The sequence below is a fragment of the Schistocerca serialis genome, chromosome 3, assembly GCF_023864345.2.
Source record: "Schistocerca serialis cubense isolate TAMUIC-IGC-003099 chromosome 3, iqSchSeri2.2, whole genome shotgun sequence".
Lineage (NCBI taxonomy): Eukaryota > Metazoa > Arthropoda > Insecta > Orthoptera > Acrididae > Schistocerca > Schistocerca serialis.
In genome coordinates, this window is record NC_064640.1 from 702,957,623 (window position 1) to 702,978,255 (window position 20,633).

The 20,633-nt window shown below is 42.8% G+C and overlaps 1 protein-coding gene across 1 annotated transcript in view; it reads right to left on the minus strand.

Moving 5' to 3' along the window:
• Positions 1 to 768: 768 nt before the first annotated feature.
• The window catches only part of LOC126470573 (facilitated trehalose transporter Tret1-like), a 284,660-nt gene continuing 264,795 nt past the window's right edge, over positions 769 to 20,633 (minus strand). Inside the window, exons 5-8 of the mRNA XM_050098525.1 lie at positions 17,744 to 17,957; positions 15,244 to 15,574; positions 11,610 to 11,866; positions 769 to 1,897 (exon numbers count right to left, since the gene is read on the minus strand). Coding sequence (XP_049954482.1) covers positions 1,361 to 1,897; positions 11,610 to 11,866; positions 15,244 to 15,574; positions 17,744 to 17,957 — 1,339 coding nt within the window. The 3' untranslated portion in view covers positions 769 to 1,360. The remainder of the gene's footprint in view (positions 1,898 to 11,609; positions 11,867 to 15,243; positions 15,575 to 17,743; positions 17,958 to 20,633) is intronic.

A 20,633-nucleotide genomic window follows, 5' to 3' on the forward strand; every position in this document is an offset into this window, starting at 1 on the left:
AACGATTCACGAAAAGAACGCCTCCTTTCCTCTAGAGACTCCCACCCGAGTTCCTGAAACATTTCCGTAACACTCGCGTGATGATCAGACCTACCAGTAACGAACCTAGCAGCCCGCCTCTGAATTGCTTCTATGTCCTCCCTCAATCCGACCTGATAGAGATCCCAAACGCTCGAGCAGTACTCAAGAATATGTCGTATTAGTGTTTTATAAGCGGTCTCCTTTACAGATGAACCACATCTTCCCAAAATTCTACCAATGAACCGAAGACGACTATCCGCCTTCCCCACAACTGCCATTACATGCTTGTCCCACTTCATATCGCTCTGCAATGTTACGCCCAAATATTTAATCGACGTGACTGTGTCAAGCGCTACACTACTAATGGAGTATTCAGACATTACAGGATTCTTATTCCTATTCATCTGCATTAATTTACATTTATTTATATTTAGAGTTAGCTGCCATTCTTTACACCAATCACAAATCCTGTCCAAGTTATCTTGTATCCTTCTACAGTCACCCAACAACGACACCTTCCCGTACACCATACCATCATCAGCAAATAGCCGCACATTGCTATCCACCATCTCCAAAAGATCATTTATGTAGATAGAAAGCAACATCATAGTAATCATTAACATCGTCGTCGTCATTGTCAGCAGCATCATCATCATCCTACCTCTCCCTCTCTGCCTTGCAATATTTCTCTCGATGACTCATCGTTCCAAGCGCTCCGCCGAAGGTTCCACTTACAGAAAAAAGGTGTTACAAACAGATTTTGTTTTTTATTAAAAGAAACTCAGTACAAATAGCGTCACAAATATCTATGTACCACAGAAAAAGTGCTTCATAATACATAGTAGAATGAAAACAGCGCACGGCTTGTTTTCGCAAACCCAAAGGAGTATAAAAAATTGTCACTTGTAGGCTAAAACAACATTACACATTGCGGTATGCCTGACGAAACGACAGTGAGGAATCTCCTTGTTTACAAAATACATCGATAATAAATACTCCGTGTAAGGAATAACTATTTCTCCTCGTATAGGAACAAGAGTTAATAATACTTGGACAATCTCTGCAGAGTAAGTCTTTAAACAGTAATACTGTAGTTATCACAAGCCTGGATCATTGGATGACAGACAAGCTCGACCCGACAAACGGGAACGGTGGCGCAGATAGAGCCCACAGCGCGCTGTGCTCGTTTTTAGTTCGTGCGCAGCAGGTTGGCTCCCCCATGCCCTGCGCGGGCGGTGGCGGGCAGTGGGCATTCTGCTGGGCAGCTACCGCTGCTCTGGCCACACGGCTGGCTGCCGACGCAGCACCTCTTCATTTCCAAGCTCGCCCGTCCGGCCGCTCAGTTCTTGATGCGCGCGATCTCCCTGGTAATCGTTTCTCTCGATTTGCCTTTCGTCTCGGGCACGAACGGCACCACGAAGGCGATGGCGAGGACGTTGGCCACCAGGAAGAAGAGGTAGGTCGGTATGGAGCCGACCGAGTCGACGGCGTCGCTGAAGAAGTTGGTGATGAGGAACGACAGCAGCCAGGTGAGCGACACGTACAGCGCCGAGCCCTTCTTGTTCTCGACGGGCAGCAGCTCGGCCATGATGAGCCAGGGCAGCGGGCCCATGCCCAGCGAGAAGGACACGACGAACAGGATGAGCGACAGCAGCGGCACCCAGCTCGCCGTCAGCTCGATGTCTGGGTAGACGGTCTTGAGGTAGAAGTAGGCGACGAGCAGCGTGTAAGATATGACGATGCCGCCCAGCGACACGAGCAGCAGCGCGCGCCGACCCACGTGGTCCACGAGGCGAGAAGCCGTCGTGTTGGACGTCAGCAGCACCGCGCCGATGATCATGCTCGAGTTGTTGGGCGACAGCGGGCTGCCAGCCTCCTGCGCACCGGATTGAATATGTCTTACACACGTCATATAGACCGATAGATTAAAGTTAAGGAAAGTTCAAATACTTGAGAGTTTGACTTAATTAAATTTTGAGTGATCGAGACGGAATAAAGAAATAGTCGAAATAGGAGTATCTTATACAAAAAATGTTAAAACGAAATGGATGATCTTTTTCTGCTTCAATGACCGCTTTTTCAATTTCTACCGGAGTCACAAATACATCATCGTGTAATTTCCTTCTAAGGAGGTACATGCCCTACATCTCCACTAACGACTTTGCCTCTTATTATGTCACATATACACTACTGGCCATTATTGCTACACCAAGAAGAAATGCAGATGATAAACGGGTATTCATTGGACAAGTATATTATACTAGAACTGACATGTGACTAAATTTTCACGCAGCTTGGGTGCACAGATCCTGAGAAATCACTACCCAGAACAACCACCTCTGGCCGTAATAACGACCTTGATACGCCTGGTCATTGAGTCAAACAAGAGCTTGGGTGGCGTGTACAGGTACAGTTGCTCGTGCAGTTTCAACACGATACCACAGTTCATCAAGACTAGTGACTGCCGTATTGTGACGAGCCAGTTGCTCGGCCACCACTGACCAGACGTTTTCAGTTGGTGAGAGATCTGGAGAATGTGCTGGCCAGGGCAGCAGTCGAAGATTTTCTGTATCCCGTACAGGACCTGCAACATGCGATCGTGCATTCTCCTGCTGAAATGTAGGGTTTCGCAGGGATCGAATGAAGGGTAGAGCCACGGGTCGTAACACAACTGAAATGTAACGTCCACTGTTCAAAGTGCCGTCAATGCGAACAAGAGGTGACCGAGACGTGTATCCAATGGCACCCCATATCACCACGCCGTGTGATACGCCAGGATGCCGATGACGAATACACGCTTCCAATGTACGTTCGCCGCGATGTCACCAAACACGGATGCAACCATCATGACGCTGTAAACAGGACCTGGATTCATCCGAAAAAATGACGTTTTCCCATTCGTGCACCCAGGTTCGTCGTTGAGTACACCATCGCAGGCGCTCCTGTCTGTGATACAGCATCAAGGGTAACCGCAGCCAAGGTCTCCGAGCTGATAGTCCATGCTGCTGCAAACGTCGTCGAACTGTTCGTGCAGAGGCATCGAGCCGTGGCTGCACGATCCGTTACAGCCATGCGAATAAGATGCCTGTCATCTCGACTGCTAGTGATACGAGGCCATTGGGATCCAGCACGACGTTCCGTATTACCCTCCTGAACCCACCGATTCCATATTCTGCTAACAGTCAACAGTCGACCAACGCGAGCAGTAATGTGGCGATACGATAAACCGCAATTGCGTTAGGCTACAATCCGACCTTTATCAAAGTCGGAAACGCGATGATACGCATTTCTCCTCCTTAGACGAGGCATCACAACAACGTTTCACCAGGCAACGCCGGTCAACTGCTGTTTGTGTATGAGAAGTTGGTTGGAAAGTTTCCTCATGTCAGCACGTTTAGGTGTCGCCACTGGCGCCAACCTTGTGTGAATGCTCTGAAAAGCTAATCATTTGCATATCACAGCATCTTCTTCCTGTCGGTTAAATTTCGCGTCTGTAGCACGTCATCTTCTGGTGTAGCAATTTTAATGGCCAGTAATGTAGAATCGGCCTTGCTCCCACTTCTGCTTTTCCAAGTAAATATTAAAGTGTACCAAATCATCGAATGTCTAATTTCCTCCAAAATCAAGAACGGCCCAGTGAGTGGTGTGCTTAACGCCACACCTCACCATATCGTATCGAACGATGCCATTAGCAGAGGATGAGACGGCGGTCGGTCACTACCGATGGGCACGCCTGGGCTTGTCGACGGAGGTTACCCTATCTTGGAGGTTATCCTTTCGTGTAAAAAAACCACAGGATTTCTTCGATTTACCATGGTTTTTCCAAAAGACCGGACATATAGTTCGATTTATCGCGAAATTTGATTAATTGAGGCAATAGTCCTCTACATATTAACGTGCACTGCCCAACAGAGAATATTTTCATTTATTTATTGTCAGGCTTTACAGAAGCCAAAACACCTTTAGAAATACATTTACCTGTATCGTATAGTGTTTCTTAGTGTTTTGAGTTCAATGTTACATTTTCTTCATTTGGTCGATATTTTATTAGTCTCATTTTACGAGCACAAAATCTTCAAGAAAGCCCATTGTAGCGTATCAGCGTGTGAAGTACAAAAAGTTTCCAGCAACTTAACAGAACTGTCAGCAACTGAGTGTTCATCGTAAAAGTTTTGTACATGCATAGTAGATGGTTTGATTCTCGCTAGTAACAATGTGTTTTTGTTTCAATATCACTGATAAATGCGAACCACCACAGCTGTACCGACGTGTCGTTATTGTGTCACAACCGGTTTCGTTCGTTAGAACGTCAACAGGTTGCCCGAGTTGTGCCAGTATGTTTTGAGAGGTCCAGTTGTCTTATGTAAGGTTATAAGCAGAATCTGACAATCACGATCATATAAACGTTCTGCCGACGTGCATGTGACATGGCATTCAACGTACACTTTGCATCTAAAATTACATAAGACAATTAAACTTCTTCAAGCGTGTTACTGGTACGATTCGACAACCCGATAAAGTTCTCATTAAATAAACCGGTAGTGACACAATAAATGTGTATTAGTAAAGGTGTGGTGGTATCTTCAACCATTGATATCAGTATCAATCAGTTACAGAGCTCAAAATTATCAAGACTTTTTACCTTTTGTTTCAATTCTATATTTATTATGAAATGGAAATGTTACATAACATATACTGAATACTGTGAAATGAAAAAACTTTCTATTTATTTTTAATTGCTAATCGCGAGATATTAAATTAATATTTCATACAAAAATGCGAAATGCCTTGAGCGAATATATATATATATAACTATCCGATTTCTAGAAAAAATGAGATTTTCTATTAGATACTTTGCATTTTTGTATCATATTTTGATACTTTGCGGCTACTGGGAATTTCAAGCAGTTTGTAAGTTAAAATAAAAAATGTAATTTTTGCTAAAAACTATGATTAAATATCTGTTAATTAACATTTCAATCATATCAAAAATATAAAATTCGAATAAAAGTAAAAAAGAAAAAATTTTGGATGAGCAAGACATGAGCCAAGAACTTCACGAGTACAATACTTGCACACTCAGTACTCAGGTCCCGGAGACATTTTTTGTATTGTAGAATTATTTCATAGTAAGAGCGGTCGGTAATCTTCAAAGACGCTTCTCTCAAGATTTTTTAGACATGCGTTGTACTGCTTTTGAAACGTGATATCCGAGCACTGACCATCAAATCTTCTTGTCAAGAAGGAAATCAGCGAAAAACCTGCCGTAAGATCTTCTTCGTGAGACTATTTCATGGTTATCGATTAATTATGTAAAGGAAGTCATTTTCCCACGTAGGTCCGTCTTTTATATTGAAATAAACGCTGTATTTCATTATTTAGCAATAAGCCTATTTTCCCCCTTGGGCATTATCGAGATACATCACAATCAAATTGTTACGCTTTCAACATTTTACTACCCACACAACACTGTGTGAGGAAAAGTGACATTTTTCAGTGCCTCTAATAATAGTTCCGCACCAGCTTAGTGGGTATGAGCAGAACTATCACAGGTGCCAATAAATTTAGGAAAGGCAAAAGTTACGAGAACCATTAAATTTGAAGCTTCCGTCCAAGTATCGTTGGAAGGAAAGACTACGGAACGAGCAAAATCATTTAGGTAGTTATTGAGTTTAGTCATAGTAAATGTAACCTATGTAGAGGAATACGTAACAGAATAAATGTGAGCTTTTGAAAAGGCGAAAATTTATGATTCATGAGGATATTTTTGATCCGTCATGCGTGATTTTTTTCACCAGAACGTTTCGCGTTATTGAGATAAAGCATCATCAGTGGTCTGTAATTTAGTTATTTACGTTTTGACTAGCTTTTTAGATCGAAAAACAGTTCGTTAAGAATAGGATGATTTGTACTTACGGTGATTCTTCGGCTGATTTCTCGCTTACATCGGGAGATAACGTCTGCTAGTACATCGTTGTTTTTCTGTGTTAGACACTGATAATTCTGTGCTAGACTAACACAGAAAAACAGCGATGTGCTAGCAGACGGCGTTTCCCGATGTAAGCGAGAAATCAGCCGAAAAATCTCCGTAAGTACAAAACAACCTTTTCTTAATGAACTGTTTTTGGGTCTAACAAGCTAATCGAAATGTAAATAACTTAATTACAGACCACTGATGATGCTTTACCTCAATAAAGCGAAACAGGTCTGGTGAAAAATCAAATTTACAGTTGCAACGACGGATCAAAAATACGCTCATGAATTGTAAAGCCACTACGGACACTATGGCCACACAAATGGCCAAAAGTTAGTTCCGATAGAACTTAGATTCGTCAAGTGTTTTATAGTACGAATATTATATGTAATCATGGGCAATCTAACAGACGCAGGAAAAGTACTTTTCGAATATGGTTGTCGAGGAAAATGCTTAAATTTAAATGGACTGACAGATTTACAAATGAAAATATATCTCTAAGAATATCAGAGGGAAGAATACTTGTCGTAATGATTGGAATGAGGAAAACATCGTGGCTGGGGCTTGCATTTCGAAGAAACTGTCTGCAGGGAAGCGTCATGGAAGGAAAGATTGTGAGGAAGGAGGGAGAAAAATAAATATGCTTGAAATTCTAAGCTGTCATTATAAAGGACGAACTTACCAGCAGATTAAGAAAGACACAGACCAGGAGAAACTGGAGAGCGTGCGGTCAATACGTGTCTTAAGACATTTACCAACGAATAACAAGTGCAATTCGAGATAGTGCAACATACTGAAACACGCCATTAAATATAAAAAGTTATAAAATTTGTGGGTAACCCACATTGTGACATAAAAGAAATTGTTGGCGATGTTAAGTACTTATGTGTAAACCAAAAGTTGCAAAAATTTTGTGTTTGTGTGCTGCGTGCAATTTACCGCTGAAGAGTGGTGTGTCTCCGACATTGGTCTGGCATATTTGTGAATTAATAACATTTGACCAGCTTTTGCCGATTTCCAAATCACAGTAATGTTTCCGAAATTCACACGCTGCAGAGGACTACATATGCAAAACGTGTGTATTCTAGGAACTTGCTCGGAGCTGCGTGATGGAAATGTCGTGTCCTAACTTCCTGAAACCGGATGTTGTCCGGGAAATTCATTAGCGGGGTGGAGACGGTCCATAGAGAAGACCGGCGCACACTGCTGAATGTAGGGTGGGCGTGCGTCGACGGCCAGGAGTGTGTGGCATAGCAGCGGTTATTGGTCCACACACACACACACACACACACACACACACACACACACACACACACACACTGAATTACAGCCGGCGGCGATCTGAGCAGCGGGTGGCTGCAAGCTGCCAGTTGTGATACCAAAACCAAGTTTGTGTTGCACCCAGTGCGCCCTCATATGGCTGGACTCGCACTCAGCATTTAAATCTAGACCTACATATATTCTCCGCAAGCTACCCCATGGTGTGTGACGGAGGGTTCTTTTTGTACCACCTAACTTCCACCCTTTCCTGTTCCAGTCGTGAATGGTACGCGGGAATGACGAATTGTTCGAATCTGTCTGATCTTGCCTTAATGACTTTTTCTCAACATATACGCTAGAGGAAACAATATATTGGTTGATAATTCTAGAAACGTGCGCTCTCGGAACTTTAAGAGCAACTACAGTCTGGTACAGACCGTCTCTCCTGCAGCATCTGGCACTGGAGTTGGCTGAGCATTTCCATGACGCTTTCGCTCTTGCTAAATGACGCTATAACGAAACGAGTTGCCTTTCTTTGGATCTTCTCTGATTCTTCTATAACTCCCAAACTGAAGAGCAGAATTCAATTACTGGTCGAAGAAGGGTTTTGTAAGCTACCTCCTTCGTAGGTCGGCTATACTTCCTCATAATTCTTCCAGTGACCCTCTGTCTGGTATCTGCGTTTCCCGAAGTTAATTTTATACTGTCTTTTCGGTTCAAGTCAATACACATCGTACTCTCAGATATTACACGGATGTGACTGCTTCCAGTGACTTCGACAACGATACATACAACAGCGGATTTTATCAGCCTATTTATGGGCAATAAGTTGTTTGTGTTTAGGGTCAATGATGAACCCCTGCATCAAGCGCCGAACATCTGCTGGGATCAGATCCTCGTATGGGGACCCAGACCGAGGTTTCAAGTGGTCTCCCTACATCGATGAAAGCAAATCACACTATGACTCTTTTGAAAAGGACTCGGCCGATTTACTTGTCCATTATTCCTCATTCCATTCTTGTGCTTCGCCGGCCGCTGTGGCCGAGCGGTTCTAGGTGCCTCAGTCGGGAACCGCGCTGCTGCTAGGGTCGCAGGTTCGATCCTGCCTCGGGCATGGATGTGTGTGATGTCCTTGGGTTAGTTAGGTTTAAGTAGTTCTAAGTCTAGGGGACTGATGACCTCAGATGTTAAGTGCCATAGTGCTCAGAGCCATTTGAACCATTCTTGTGCTTGGTTCAAATGGCTCTGAGCACTATGAGACTTAACTGCTGTGGTCATCAGTCCCCTAGAACTTAGAACTACTTAAACCTAACTAACCTAAGTACAGCACACACATTCATGCCCGAGGCAGGTTTCGAACCTGCGACCGTAGCGGTCACGCGGTTCCAGACTGTAGTGCCTAGGACCGCACGGCCACTCCGTCCGGCTGTGCTTCGTCTCTGATTACTTCAGCGACGGGACGTTAAACGCAAATCACTTTCCTTACCTTCCGATGTAACAGCTCGTTACCGGCACCTTCAAGATGTCGCGTTCCTCTGAATCAGTTTTAGAGCCATGCAAGATATTTTGAACTGACGGGCCCCATAGTTGGCAAATATTTCAGGAACTTCTTATTCGCGGAGAAAAGCTGCTGATAGACCAAAAATGTTATTTACGACCAGTTTCGTTCGTACTGATCATCACCACCTATCAAAAAGTGTTAATCCATGGTACGTAACTACGGCGGCAATAAGTAATAAAATATAAGTAATAGGATTATATTGCAGTCATAACCACGGAAAGATCATAGGACGTCACAGATATAACAGCTATTTGGTCTCAGTCACAAATTGTGCACAATGGGGTTCATTACAAAGAGGCTCATCACATCATATGCGATTTATGCAGACCGCCTGCCGATTAACAAAAAAAATTACACTCTGTATTTCTGAACCTCGAGTAAGCTTTTAACCGGGTCGCTCATGAGTTAATCTGGAAAACACTAAGATAAAACTATTCCACCTTGTGTGCAAGATATAGGGGGAAGGGGAAGTACCCTGAAGAATTCAAGAAGAATGTCATCATTCATATGCCAATGAATGCAGATGCTGACAGATGGGAATACTACCGAAACATCAGTTTAATAAGCCATGGCTTCAAAATATCGATACGATTTATTTACAAAAGAATGGAAAAATTCGTAGACGTCGACCTCGGGGAAGATTGGATTGTGTTAAGGAGAAATGCAGGAACACGCGAGGCAATACTGACTCGAGGACTTATTCCCTAGTACATAGGTTGAAGAAAGGCAAGCCTACGTTTATATCATTCATAGATTTAGAGAAAGCTTTTGATAATGTTGACTGGAACTACACTTTTCGAAATTTTAAAGGTTGCAGGGCTAAAATACAGAGCGCGAAATATTATTTAGAACTTGTACAGATTACAAACGTCAGTTATGAGAGTCGAAGGGCATGAGAAGAAAGCCGTAGTTGAGAAGGTAGTGAGATAGGGTTATAGCATATCAGCGATGTTATTCAGAGCGTACATTGAGCAAGCTGTGAAGCAAACAAAGGAAAAATTTAGAAACATATTTAAAGCTCATGGAGAAGAAATAAAAACTTTGCGGTTTGCCGATGACATTCAGTCACAGAACGCTAAGGATTTCGAATATCAGGTAAATGGAATGGATAGTGTCCTGAACAGACATTGTAAGATGAACACCAGCAAAAATAAAACAAGGGTAACGGAGAAAAAAAGAACGTAGTGTCATTAAATCAGGTGATGTTCAAGGAATTATTTGGGGGAATGAAACGCTAAAAATAGCAGATCAGTTTTGTTATTTGGGCAGTAAACCAACTGATGATGTCAGAAGTAGAGGTGATATAAAATGCAGACCAGCAATATCAAGAATAGTGCTTCTGAAGAAGAGGAATTTGTCAGCATCTAATGTAAATCTGAGTTAAATTTTGGTGTTTGTCTAGAGTGTAGCCTTGTACTGAAGTGAAACGTGGACGATAAGCTGTTCAGACAAGAACAGAATAGACATTTAAAATTGGCTGCTATAGAAAAATTCTCATGATTAGATGCGTAGTTCTAGTAACTAATGAGAAGGCGCTGAATCTAATTGGGGAAAATTTGTCACAACTTGACTAAAAGAAGGGGTATGTTTCCAGAAAGGCAAAGGTCCCGAGTTCGAGTCTCGGTCGGGCACACAGTTTTAATCTGCCAGGAAGTTTCAAGGGGTATGTTGTTAGGACACAGCCCGAGGCATCGAGGAGTCTTCTATTTGGTTATGGAGGGAAGCGTGGGTGGCAAAAATTGTAGAGAGAGACCAAGTAATGAATACACTAAGCAGGTTAAAATAAATTTAGGCTGCAGTAGAAATTCAGAGATGAAGAGACTTGCACAGGATAGTGTAAGGTGGAGAGCTGCATCATACCAGTCCTCAGACTGAAGACATAACAAGAACAAGAAGTCAGATGTAGCCAGACGTGCTATTCGTTTCCCAGATGGAATTTCACCTGATTTTATACTATTGTGGTTGTGCATCTAAGTTCCGCGGTCTCATTCCTCCCGTCCATTTTCTGTGTCAACACGGGGACAGCAGATATTCAGCTATCCCATCTTTGGACGATTTATGTGCTAATCAGCTGTTTCTTGCTGAACGAACCCGCCTGTATCTCGAAAATTGATCTCTAAGCTATAAGAGTCGTTTAAGCTATAATGACGTCATCATAAACATGAAGAAAACTGATTACTTGGGATGTGACCAGTCTGCAAAACTACATAGTACAGTTCCCGCAAAAGTCACCCACACCATCTACTGCACGCACGAAACGTATTTGGGAGTCAGGAAGTGGAGGTCTACGAATACTACCAAGTCTCGCTGTTGTAGGCATAAATTGTGGAAAGAAAATATGGTGACTAACAAAATGTGTTCGTTACTCTGTGTCACAAACGACTTGCTTCGCTGAGAATAAGAAATCGTAGGAATACGGAAACTACCAACTAGACACAAAGCGCGCGGGGAAGAAGACAGGCGAGTAACTGAATATTTTCGTTATTCTTGAGTCCGCTGATGATAGAGAGCTGGAGGAATATGAAAACTTCCGACTCGACCTGAGTCAATCATTAAATGGGTGTGGAGAAGTATGCGAGTAACGAAACATTTCAGGCAGTAACGAAACGGTTCTTAAAGTCTCGTGGACTATTCGCTATTCAGTGATGAATATATACGATGTGCGACAGCCCTATTCCAGATCACTGTTGCATCCCGGATTAATGCTTGAAAATGGTAGCCTGCTATTTGCGGTGAGTGATCTCGCAAGAGAATCACATGAGCGTACTTCCTATCTCGCTATCTGCCACTCACCTGGAAAATGGGAGCACTGTAGAAAGTGACAGTGTTGATGCCGCTGAGAGGCCTGAAGAACATCAGTCCCAGGATGATGCCGGCAGAGATCCATCTGACGCGCTTCTTAAGGTCTTCTGTAAGCTCGCAATCCAGCACCGACGTCTGCGTTGTGATCGTGTAGATTGGCGGCTGTTCAATTTCTTTCTTCTCAGCGCAGATGGCGGCCTTCAAACTGTCGAACTCTTCTGATACATCGTAGTCGCCTTCCTTGTGACCTGTGGTGCAAGCGCATGAGACCATATTAGTGACACGAATTTCCTGCAACAGATCTAGTACATTCAGAATGAAGACAGAACCAGCCAGGCTGTAATTAAATGAACTGAATCGTGCTCTGTGTGATTCCAAAGTTTTTCAGGTAGATTATAACATTTTAATTACAACGCTCACTTAAGTTTAATCAGTGGATCGATTGTAGAGTTGTGCATGAAGAACACTGAGGATATGAAACGTATGATGCAGTACAGTTCAAATACATGCTCGTTATCTGAAGCTACACGTCTCCCGAAATTCCTGTTTCAAAAATGCTGCAACACCGAAAAATCAAAGTGGAAGTAATTCGTAGTACTCTTGGACGAACTCACATTTCACCTTAATCCATTTCTAGAAAGAGAGCAGGGGGCGGGAGAAGGAAACAGGACAGTTCAGACAGATTCTAAACTTATCCTGCCGTTTTAGAAAGTAAGAAGATCTTCACAGACAGCATTTATGTCCTTTATTTGATTTAAAACATTCAAAAGACCTGGCGAATATCAAAGAAATTAAGCAAAACGCCATCAAAGAGGGAGCTTCTTGTATTTCTCCCGGTAAAGTAGCCCATCAGATTCGACGGAACAGCGGGAAGACTATTGAATAAGATAAGAATCATGATAATCTCTACTCTGCCACTAGTTTTCAGGGTGCTAGGGGAATCTTTTTTTTTTTTTTTTTTCATTCGAAACGGCGACGCCATTCAGTTTTATGATATTCATGTCGAGCGACTTACAGCTTTTGCTATGGATATGACGAAATAAGTATGAGACCCTTTCAATAAATGCTCAAAATCAGACACGCGAAGTATGGTATAAAATAAAAGCCACAGATTTACTTAAGACTGGGAGAGATTCGCCTGGCCCTCAGAGATCCACCTTTATAAACAGTCTGAAACTATAATTTTCAAAAGGCTAGTTCCTTGATGTATAACATTTTTTACTCTATAGTATAAGATTGAGGATGAAACATTATAAAACACTAGCTGCTCTCGTATTACTTTATGGAAGTGAAAGCTGGTTACCCACAAAATTGAACTTGAGGTAAAATACAAGGCGTGGAAGTGAAAAGTCTGAAAACAAGTGATTAACATCATGTAGACCGCATAAGATGAGAAACCGTGTAATTGGAGGTAGAAGTAGAAGCAAATGAATGGTGAATACAACACCATAAATGGTACAAATACGCATCGTTTAATATAAACTGCGTTTTGATGATCACATTACATTTCAGATCTCTAATTGTAATACAGAACTGTAAACTTCCATAAAGACAGAGATATTGGATAGTTTTTAGATTTATTTCATTTCTGCGGGATGGTTAGTTTACAAAATGAGAGCTCCAAAATTGACTCGAACAAATTATTTACATGTTCGCTGCATTTATCCGTACAGTAATAATTATTATAGTAATTCAGATTCACCTTTTATGAAAACAATACATCTTTTTATAGGACAAACTATTTTGGCACCTTTGTGCCATTGTTATCAAATACCTTTATTGACGTCTGCAAAATATAAGCTTGTTTTACGTAATGGGAACGAAAATTAGGCCTAAAAATATTTTGTGCCTACTGTGGTTATTGCCGTATTCCTTAGAATGTTCGGTTCTGTTAACTCTTGTTTACATTATCGTATAGCTTTCCATAAACACACAGATTGGAATACGTCCAACGAATAGTTGAAGACTTTGGTTGTAACTACTGCACCGACAAGGAGACCGTAGTCGCCCTGTTCCATTTCCTTCATACTTACAGCATTCGAATATCAGTGGTTGGACGTAACTGACTTTTAAGATTAGAAGATTTCTGAGCTCTGTTCAGTACAAACATTTAGAACAAATTAACTTAGTCGCTAGTGGCTGAGAGCGTAGCATAGAAATCCAGAAATCGTAAAGTTATCAGTCTGGATCTCACTTGTAACTTTTTAAAAAAGCTTTACTTATTTTTTATACTTATTTTTAAATGAAAATTATTGGTTGAATCGTAATACTTTAATAAAAATAATACTATTTTTAGTTACAGGCCGTGTGAAAATAAATTAGAATTTCGTACAGACGTGCTGAATGTCTTATTGTTAAATGAAAAATTGTATAGATCAATAACAGTTTCCAATTTCTAAAAATGAAGAAGTATTTCTTTTTCGATGTTTCAAAGTTTCGTATAAAATTTTTATTTATTTCGAGTACTGGCGCTTTCATAAGATTACTAACTAAAATTTAAAAAAATGCCGTTTTAATGAAAAAATGTGATTAATTATTTGTTGATTAACATTTACATTTGTTAACAAATGTAGAACTGAAGTAGAACTTAAAGAAACTTGCTACTAGCGAGATTCAACCATCGACGCTTCGACTGTAACCAGCATTCCGCTACCGACTATTTATCCGCTTCTAGCAAATTCTTTATGGAAACTTGTATGTCAGGCCTCGTACCTCCCCCAGCTACCTCACCATGTTTCACTCGTGAATAGTCCAATGTCGGTGTTGGACCAAAGCGGGGTGTAAAGCTTTGTGTCGTGCAGTCAGCAAGGGTACACGAGTGGGCTTTCGGCTCCGAAAGGCCATATCGATGGTGTTCAAAAATGGCTCTGAGCACTATGGGACTTAACATCTATGGTCATCAGTCCCCTAGGATTTAGAACTACTTAAACCTAACTAACCTAAGGACATCACACAACACCCAGTCATCACGAGGCAGATCGATGGTGTTTCGTTGAGTTGTTCGCATGCTGACACTTGCTGATGGCCCAGCACTGAAATCTGCAGCAATTTGCGGAAGAGATGCACTTCTGTTACGTTGAACGATTCTCTTCAGTCGTCGTTGGTCCCGTTCTTGCAGGATCTTTTTCCGGACGCAGCGATGTCTGAGATTTGATGTTTTGCCGGATTCCTGATATTCACGGTACACTCGTGAAACTGTCGTACGGGAAAATTCCCATTTCATCACTACCTCTGAGAAGTTGTGTCCTATCTCTCTTGCGCCGACTATAACACCACCTTTAAAGTGACTTAAATCTTGATAACCTGCCATTGTACCAGCAGTAACCGATCTAACAATTGCCCCAGAGACTTGTGTTATATAGTCGTTGCTGACCACAGAGCCGTATTCTGCCTGTTTACATATTTCTGTATTTGAATACGCATGCCTAAACCAGTTTCTTTGGCGCTTCAGTGTACATCGAAATGTTTTGTACTTAATAGTGCTCAGAAATCTTCTAATCCTACTGCTGTAGAAAGTTGATGTCCGGGCACTGAGCTTCCAGTTTTGTAAGTATGAAGAAAATGCAAACGGCTAGTCCGTAAGGTGCCCGCGAGTGACGAAAAGGTAGGCTGTAGAGGAACTGACCGTATCGCAGCCAGCGCAGGGAGCTCAGCGCAGCTTCGTCTCGGCCGCGGCGCAGCAGGAAGACGGGCGACTCGGGCATGCGGCAGAGCAGCGCCACGTGCAGCAGGGGCAGCGCGGCGCACGTCCAAGCCAGCCAGGGGTGCGGCTGCGGCGCCAGCCCGCCCGCCACGTACGACAGCACGATGCCCGCGTTCACGCTCAGGTCGAAGAACACGCCCACGCGCCCGCGCACCTCCTTCACCGTCACCTCCTCGCTGTAGATGGGCACCACGATCGTCAGCCCGCCAGCCGCCAGCCCGCCCACGAACCGGCCGACGTACATCATGATCGCCTGCAGGCACGAAAAATGCTTGTTCCTTCATCTGTTTATTACCGAGAGCGACAGATTGGGTGAATGTCCGGCGCATATTTCAGTCACCAGGGACGGAGAGATTTATATGGAGTTTTGCAGATACTAGCAGAATAAACATTACCTACTACTATACAACAGTGCTTTTCAAAGGACTATTCTTGGCATAAGTATGTTCGTTTTAGCTCGGGAAATAGGGCATTACGCAACATCAATAAAAGTTGGTAACAAATAAATGGCGAGACGGAGCTTATAGCAAATTGTGTGTGTGTGTGTGTGTGTGTGTGTGTGTGTGTGTTTTTTTTTTTTTTTTTTGCTCTGCGCTATATGTCTTATATGTCTTAAAAGTTCAGAAATGTGTCATATCTTGCCTGCCATTCGGCGAAGCATGCACTTCTTGGAAAGCAGTCAGCAGTGCTATAAAATGACGCAGGAACTTCAATGTAACTAACACAAAATAATGCATTTCTTATCTTAGGAAGTTGTTTACATTGTTTTCATCATTCTTAGGTCCAATTATAATAAAATATTCTTTTATAGGGTTCACTACCTCTATCGGTAAAAAACGAACCCTTCTTAGATCAGCTTGTTGTAAGTCTCTCGGTCCGAATGTTAAAAAAACTTTTTTCTCAGGAAAAAATAGACGTATCAAGTTTGCGTCACATGCTACGGTCTCTTGACAGTGTAATTAATGAAAGCTTCTAAGTCAAGGCAATCAAAAGCTACGGTTATCTATGTCACATATTTTGTCATTCGCAAACTCACACATCAGAACCTACAAGGTACTTACCGTTGACCTACAACGTAGAGATTTGGCGAGCAGCACGATTCCAGTGTAGAAGTAAAGGAAAAAACCGAAAATCGTTAATTTATAAATATGTGTCACGAAAAAATACTTTTTTGTCGTATGTTACTGACTGTGTGTCTGTATGTGAAGACCGCATTTTCTCAGATATTTTGTTACATCGTTTCTTGCTGTAAGGTCCCTCGGAGTGGCCGTGCGGTTCTAGGCGCTACAGTCTGGAGCCGAGCGACCGCTACGGTCACAGGTTCGAATCCTGCCTCGGGCATGGATGTGTGTGATGTCCTTAGGTTAGTTAGGTTTAATTAGTTCGAAGTTCTAGGCGACTGATGACCTCAGAAGTCGCATAGTGCTCAGAGCCATTCTTGTAAGGCCCCACCACCCCGCAGACTTACGCCCCAACGTAAATCAGCCAACATCACATGTATATTATATGCAATTTTAATCGTCATCAGACGTCTGACGACGGTAACGCCGCCATTTGTTTTTAATAAATAGCATTAACAACAATGCACAGTGCTGTTTTTACTTTATTGTAAGAATTATTTTTTCATTAAAAGTAAGTCAACATCCGTATTTCGGTGATTAATGACGTTTCGAAAACAGGTTGGTCTTTGTATCACGAGCCCAAGATGACAGTTCGTGTAGCTAATAATAATTTAGTGTGGATCAGTGGTCGGGTGCAATATATCCCTGTAATTGGCTCTGAGTACTATGGGACTTAACTTCTGAAGTCATCAGTCCCCTAGACTTAGAACTACTTAAACCTAACTAACCTAAGGACATCATACACATCAATGCCCGAGGCAGGATTAGAACCTGCGACCGTAGCAATCGCGCAGTTCCTGACTGTAGAGCCTAGAACCACCCCAGTAATTCACAAAGCAAAAGTGGACTTTCAGTTTAACGTGCAATTCGAAACACACGTATCGTTCCTCGCGGCATTTCATATCGTTGACAGATGAAGGGTAAATTAAAGACAGAATGAAAATTTCCGTGGTCCCTCGGGGATCCGATTCCGCGACCTCTCGGTTTAAAAGCACACGCTTTACCACTTTTTTTTCTTTTGCCCTTTTAACTTCGATCTGGTCCGTCTTTATGTTATCAGTGGTTCTCTCCGGGTGTCGCACAATATCTTTCCTATTCTATAGATAAGAATTTCACTCAACTTATTTTCTATATGAAGGGGGGGGGGGGAGGGGCAGGTCCCTGACCGAACATGCTGAGCTACAGTGCTGGGCTGGCTGGCTGAGTACGAAACCAGGACGCAGGACGTTTTGATTATTAGTCGAAGACGCTACCCCTAGATCAAGGATTACTCCCATCCGTTAGGCAAGTGGTGTACTTACTGGGTATTTGGTGAGCTGAGCGAGGCCGATGAGCAGCCAGCTGACGGTGAAGAGGGCGCCCATGGCGAGGATGCAGCCCTTCCGTCCCAGAGACTCCACGAGGAACAGTGCCACCAGCAGCGATCCCAGCGTCGCCCCGAGGGGCAGCATCGACGCGATCCACGCCGCCTCCGCCGTTGTCACCAGCTGCTGCCCGTGCTCAGCCGCCTGCGCGCTGCACACACAACAAATCACTCACTCTCTCTCTCTCTCTCTCTCTCTCTCTCTCTCTCTCTCTCTCTGTGTGTGTGTGTGTGTGTGTGTGTGTGTGTGTGTGTGTGTGTGGTTTTTGACGCGAAAAATTTGGTCAGCCACAGCAACAGCGTGTTCAAGACATACTTCTTCCCACCAGAAAACCAGACCTTACTGGCCGTACGCGGCTCCCTTCGTGGCTTTCCTGTATCACTACTTGAATATCCACTCAGCTAGAGGTGCCAGTTCTTCGTTTCTGGCGGTTCTATTTAGTTAGCAATTCTGGGCGTACTCCTAATAGGTAGACACAAAGGCTCATTCTTGTACGATTACACGATTGCAGAACATTCACTGGAACCAGTCACATCCTTTAAAATTCTGGGAGTATGCGTGCTGACTTAAAATGGAACGACGACGTAAAACTAATCGCGGGTAACGCAGTTTCCAAATGGAGATTCACTGGAAGAATCTTCAGACAATGTAGTCCACCGGCGAAGAAGGTCGATTACAAAACCTTCTTGCGATCGATACTTGGAATACTGCTTCTTAGTCTGGAATCCTTAGTAGATAGGATTGATAGAGGAACTGGGGAAAATTTAAAGAAATGCAGTGCGTTTCGCCACAGCTTCATTTTGTAAGCTGGGAAGCATCACGGAGATGCTTATCAAACTCCAGTGGCACACGCTACAATAACGGCGTTGTCCACCGTGGCATGGTCTTCTGCTGAAATTCCGAGACAGTGAATTCCTGGAGGAGTGACCAAATATATTACTTCCTCTCACGTATATCTCGCGAAAATATCGCGAAGGTGAAATCAGAGAGATTCGAGCTCACACGGAGGTTTACGAACGATCCATCTTGCCGCGGATCGCTCGGGATTGAAATGGGAATGGAGAGAAGTGACAGCGGTATGCAAAGTACCCTCTAACACACACCGTCAAGTGAATTGCAGAGAGAGTATCGATGTCAATGTATAAATACTCTTGTGAAGCTCAAGATTCAAATAATAGAAGAATGTAAGAGTTCCCTTCTAAAAATGGTCGAAATTGGTTCCACATTACAGGCGGTAGTCATAAAATCCAGAAATCGTAAAGTTATCAGTCTGGATCTCTCTTGTAACTTTTTAAAAAAGCTTTACTTATTTTCTATACTTATTTTTAAATGAAAATTATTGGTTGAATCGTAATACTTTAATAAAAACAAACATCATAATTGCTTTGTTTCTTTGCCTATACAAGGCTGCAGTCCTCTTACACACTGAAATCTTGTTGTCGCAGTAGCTTAACACGCTGCTGTAGAAGTCACAGCAAAATGACGCAGTCTATTGATTCAGTGCAGTGTCGCACTGCATTTCAAGGGGGAAAAGACTGCAACAATCCATAATGAGTTGGACGTAGTGTTCAGTAAGAACGGAGTACCATACAGTGTCATACGCAGTAGCTACCATTATGGTCAAACTCCGTCGCCCTTTCCACCGCTCCCATCGCCCGGAATCCCCCCTCCCCCCCCCCCCCCCCCGCGCTTCACGCCGCCTTTTTTTTTTTTATCAAAAATCTCGAAAAGTTCCTGACAGATTTACTTGAAATTTTTGCGCGGTACTCTAATAAATATTCACACATAGGCTACATATTTTTTAAACAACACTGTACAGGTTTTTTGTTAACACTGACTGCGATACAGAAAATACTGTGTTATGCTGTGAAAATGTGCGATTTCATTTAGTTAACTACGATAGCCGGGCATTTTAGCCATTAAATAAACTGTTTCTCCTCTATAGCATTCTTTTTCACTGTATATAATTTTAAACAAAAATTGTATACACAACTGTGTACTGTTTTGTTTTCTTCCTCTACCCGTTTGCAGATCGAAACTATGCGAAATACTGTGACGTCACTACTATTCTCACAGATCCAACAGCAGGAGTGGTGTCTCAATCTTCATATTCCAATTACCCTAAGCAGTTTTCCCCGTTTACTTTAAGCGACTTCAGTTCCCAGACAGAGAGAAAATGAACAGAGAGGGAAAGGAGGAAATGGTCAAAGACAGGGGGAAGGAGGAGATGAACAGAGAGAGGAGGAGGAGGTGAAGAGAGATAGGGGGAGAAGAAGAAGAACAGACAGAAGGAGAGGAGGAGAGGGACAGACAGATTGAAGGGGGGGGGGGGGGGGGGGGGGGGAAGAACGCACATCCAATTCCCATTCATATTAAGCAATCGTGAAGCATTTCCAGGTTTGCTAGTACTAAATAACAGTACTAAATAACATCCAAAATAACTTTTTTCGTCCTTCAATAGTTAACTTTTTCAGTATGAAAGGAAGGCTATTTAATGGAAACTGTTTTATCAATTTATGTTCTTATTTATGCACGGTATAGGATATTTCTTTGGCCAGCATAACGAAAACTAACACTTACAAAACACAGAACCACGAAACCCAATACTATAGCCGGCCGAAGTGGCCGTGCGGTTCTAGGCGCTGCAGTCTGGAACCGCGAGACCGCTACGGTCGCAGGTTCGAATCCTGCCTCGGGCATGGATGTGTGTGATGTCCTTAAGTTAGTTAGGTTTGACTAGTTCTAAGTTCTAGGGGACTAATGACCTCAGAAGTTGAGTCCCATAGTGCTCAGAGCCATTTGAACCATTTGAACCCAATACTATAAT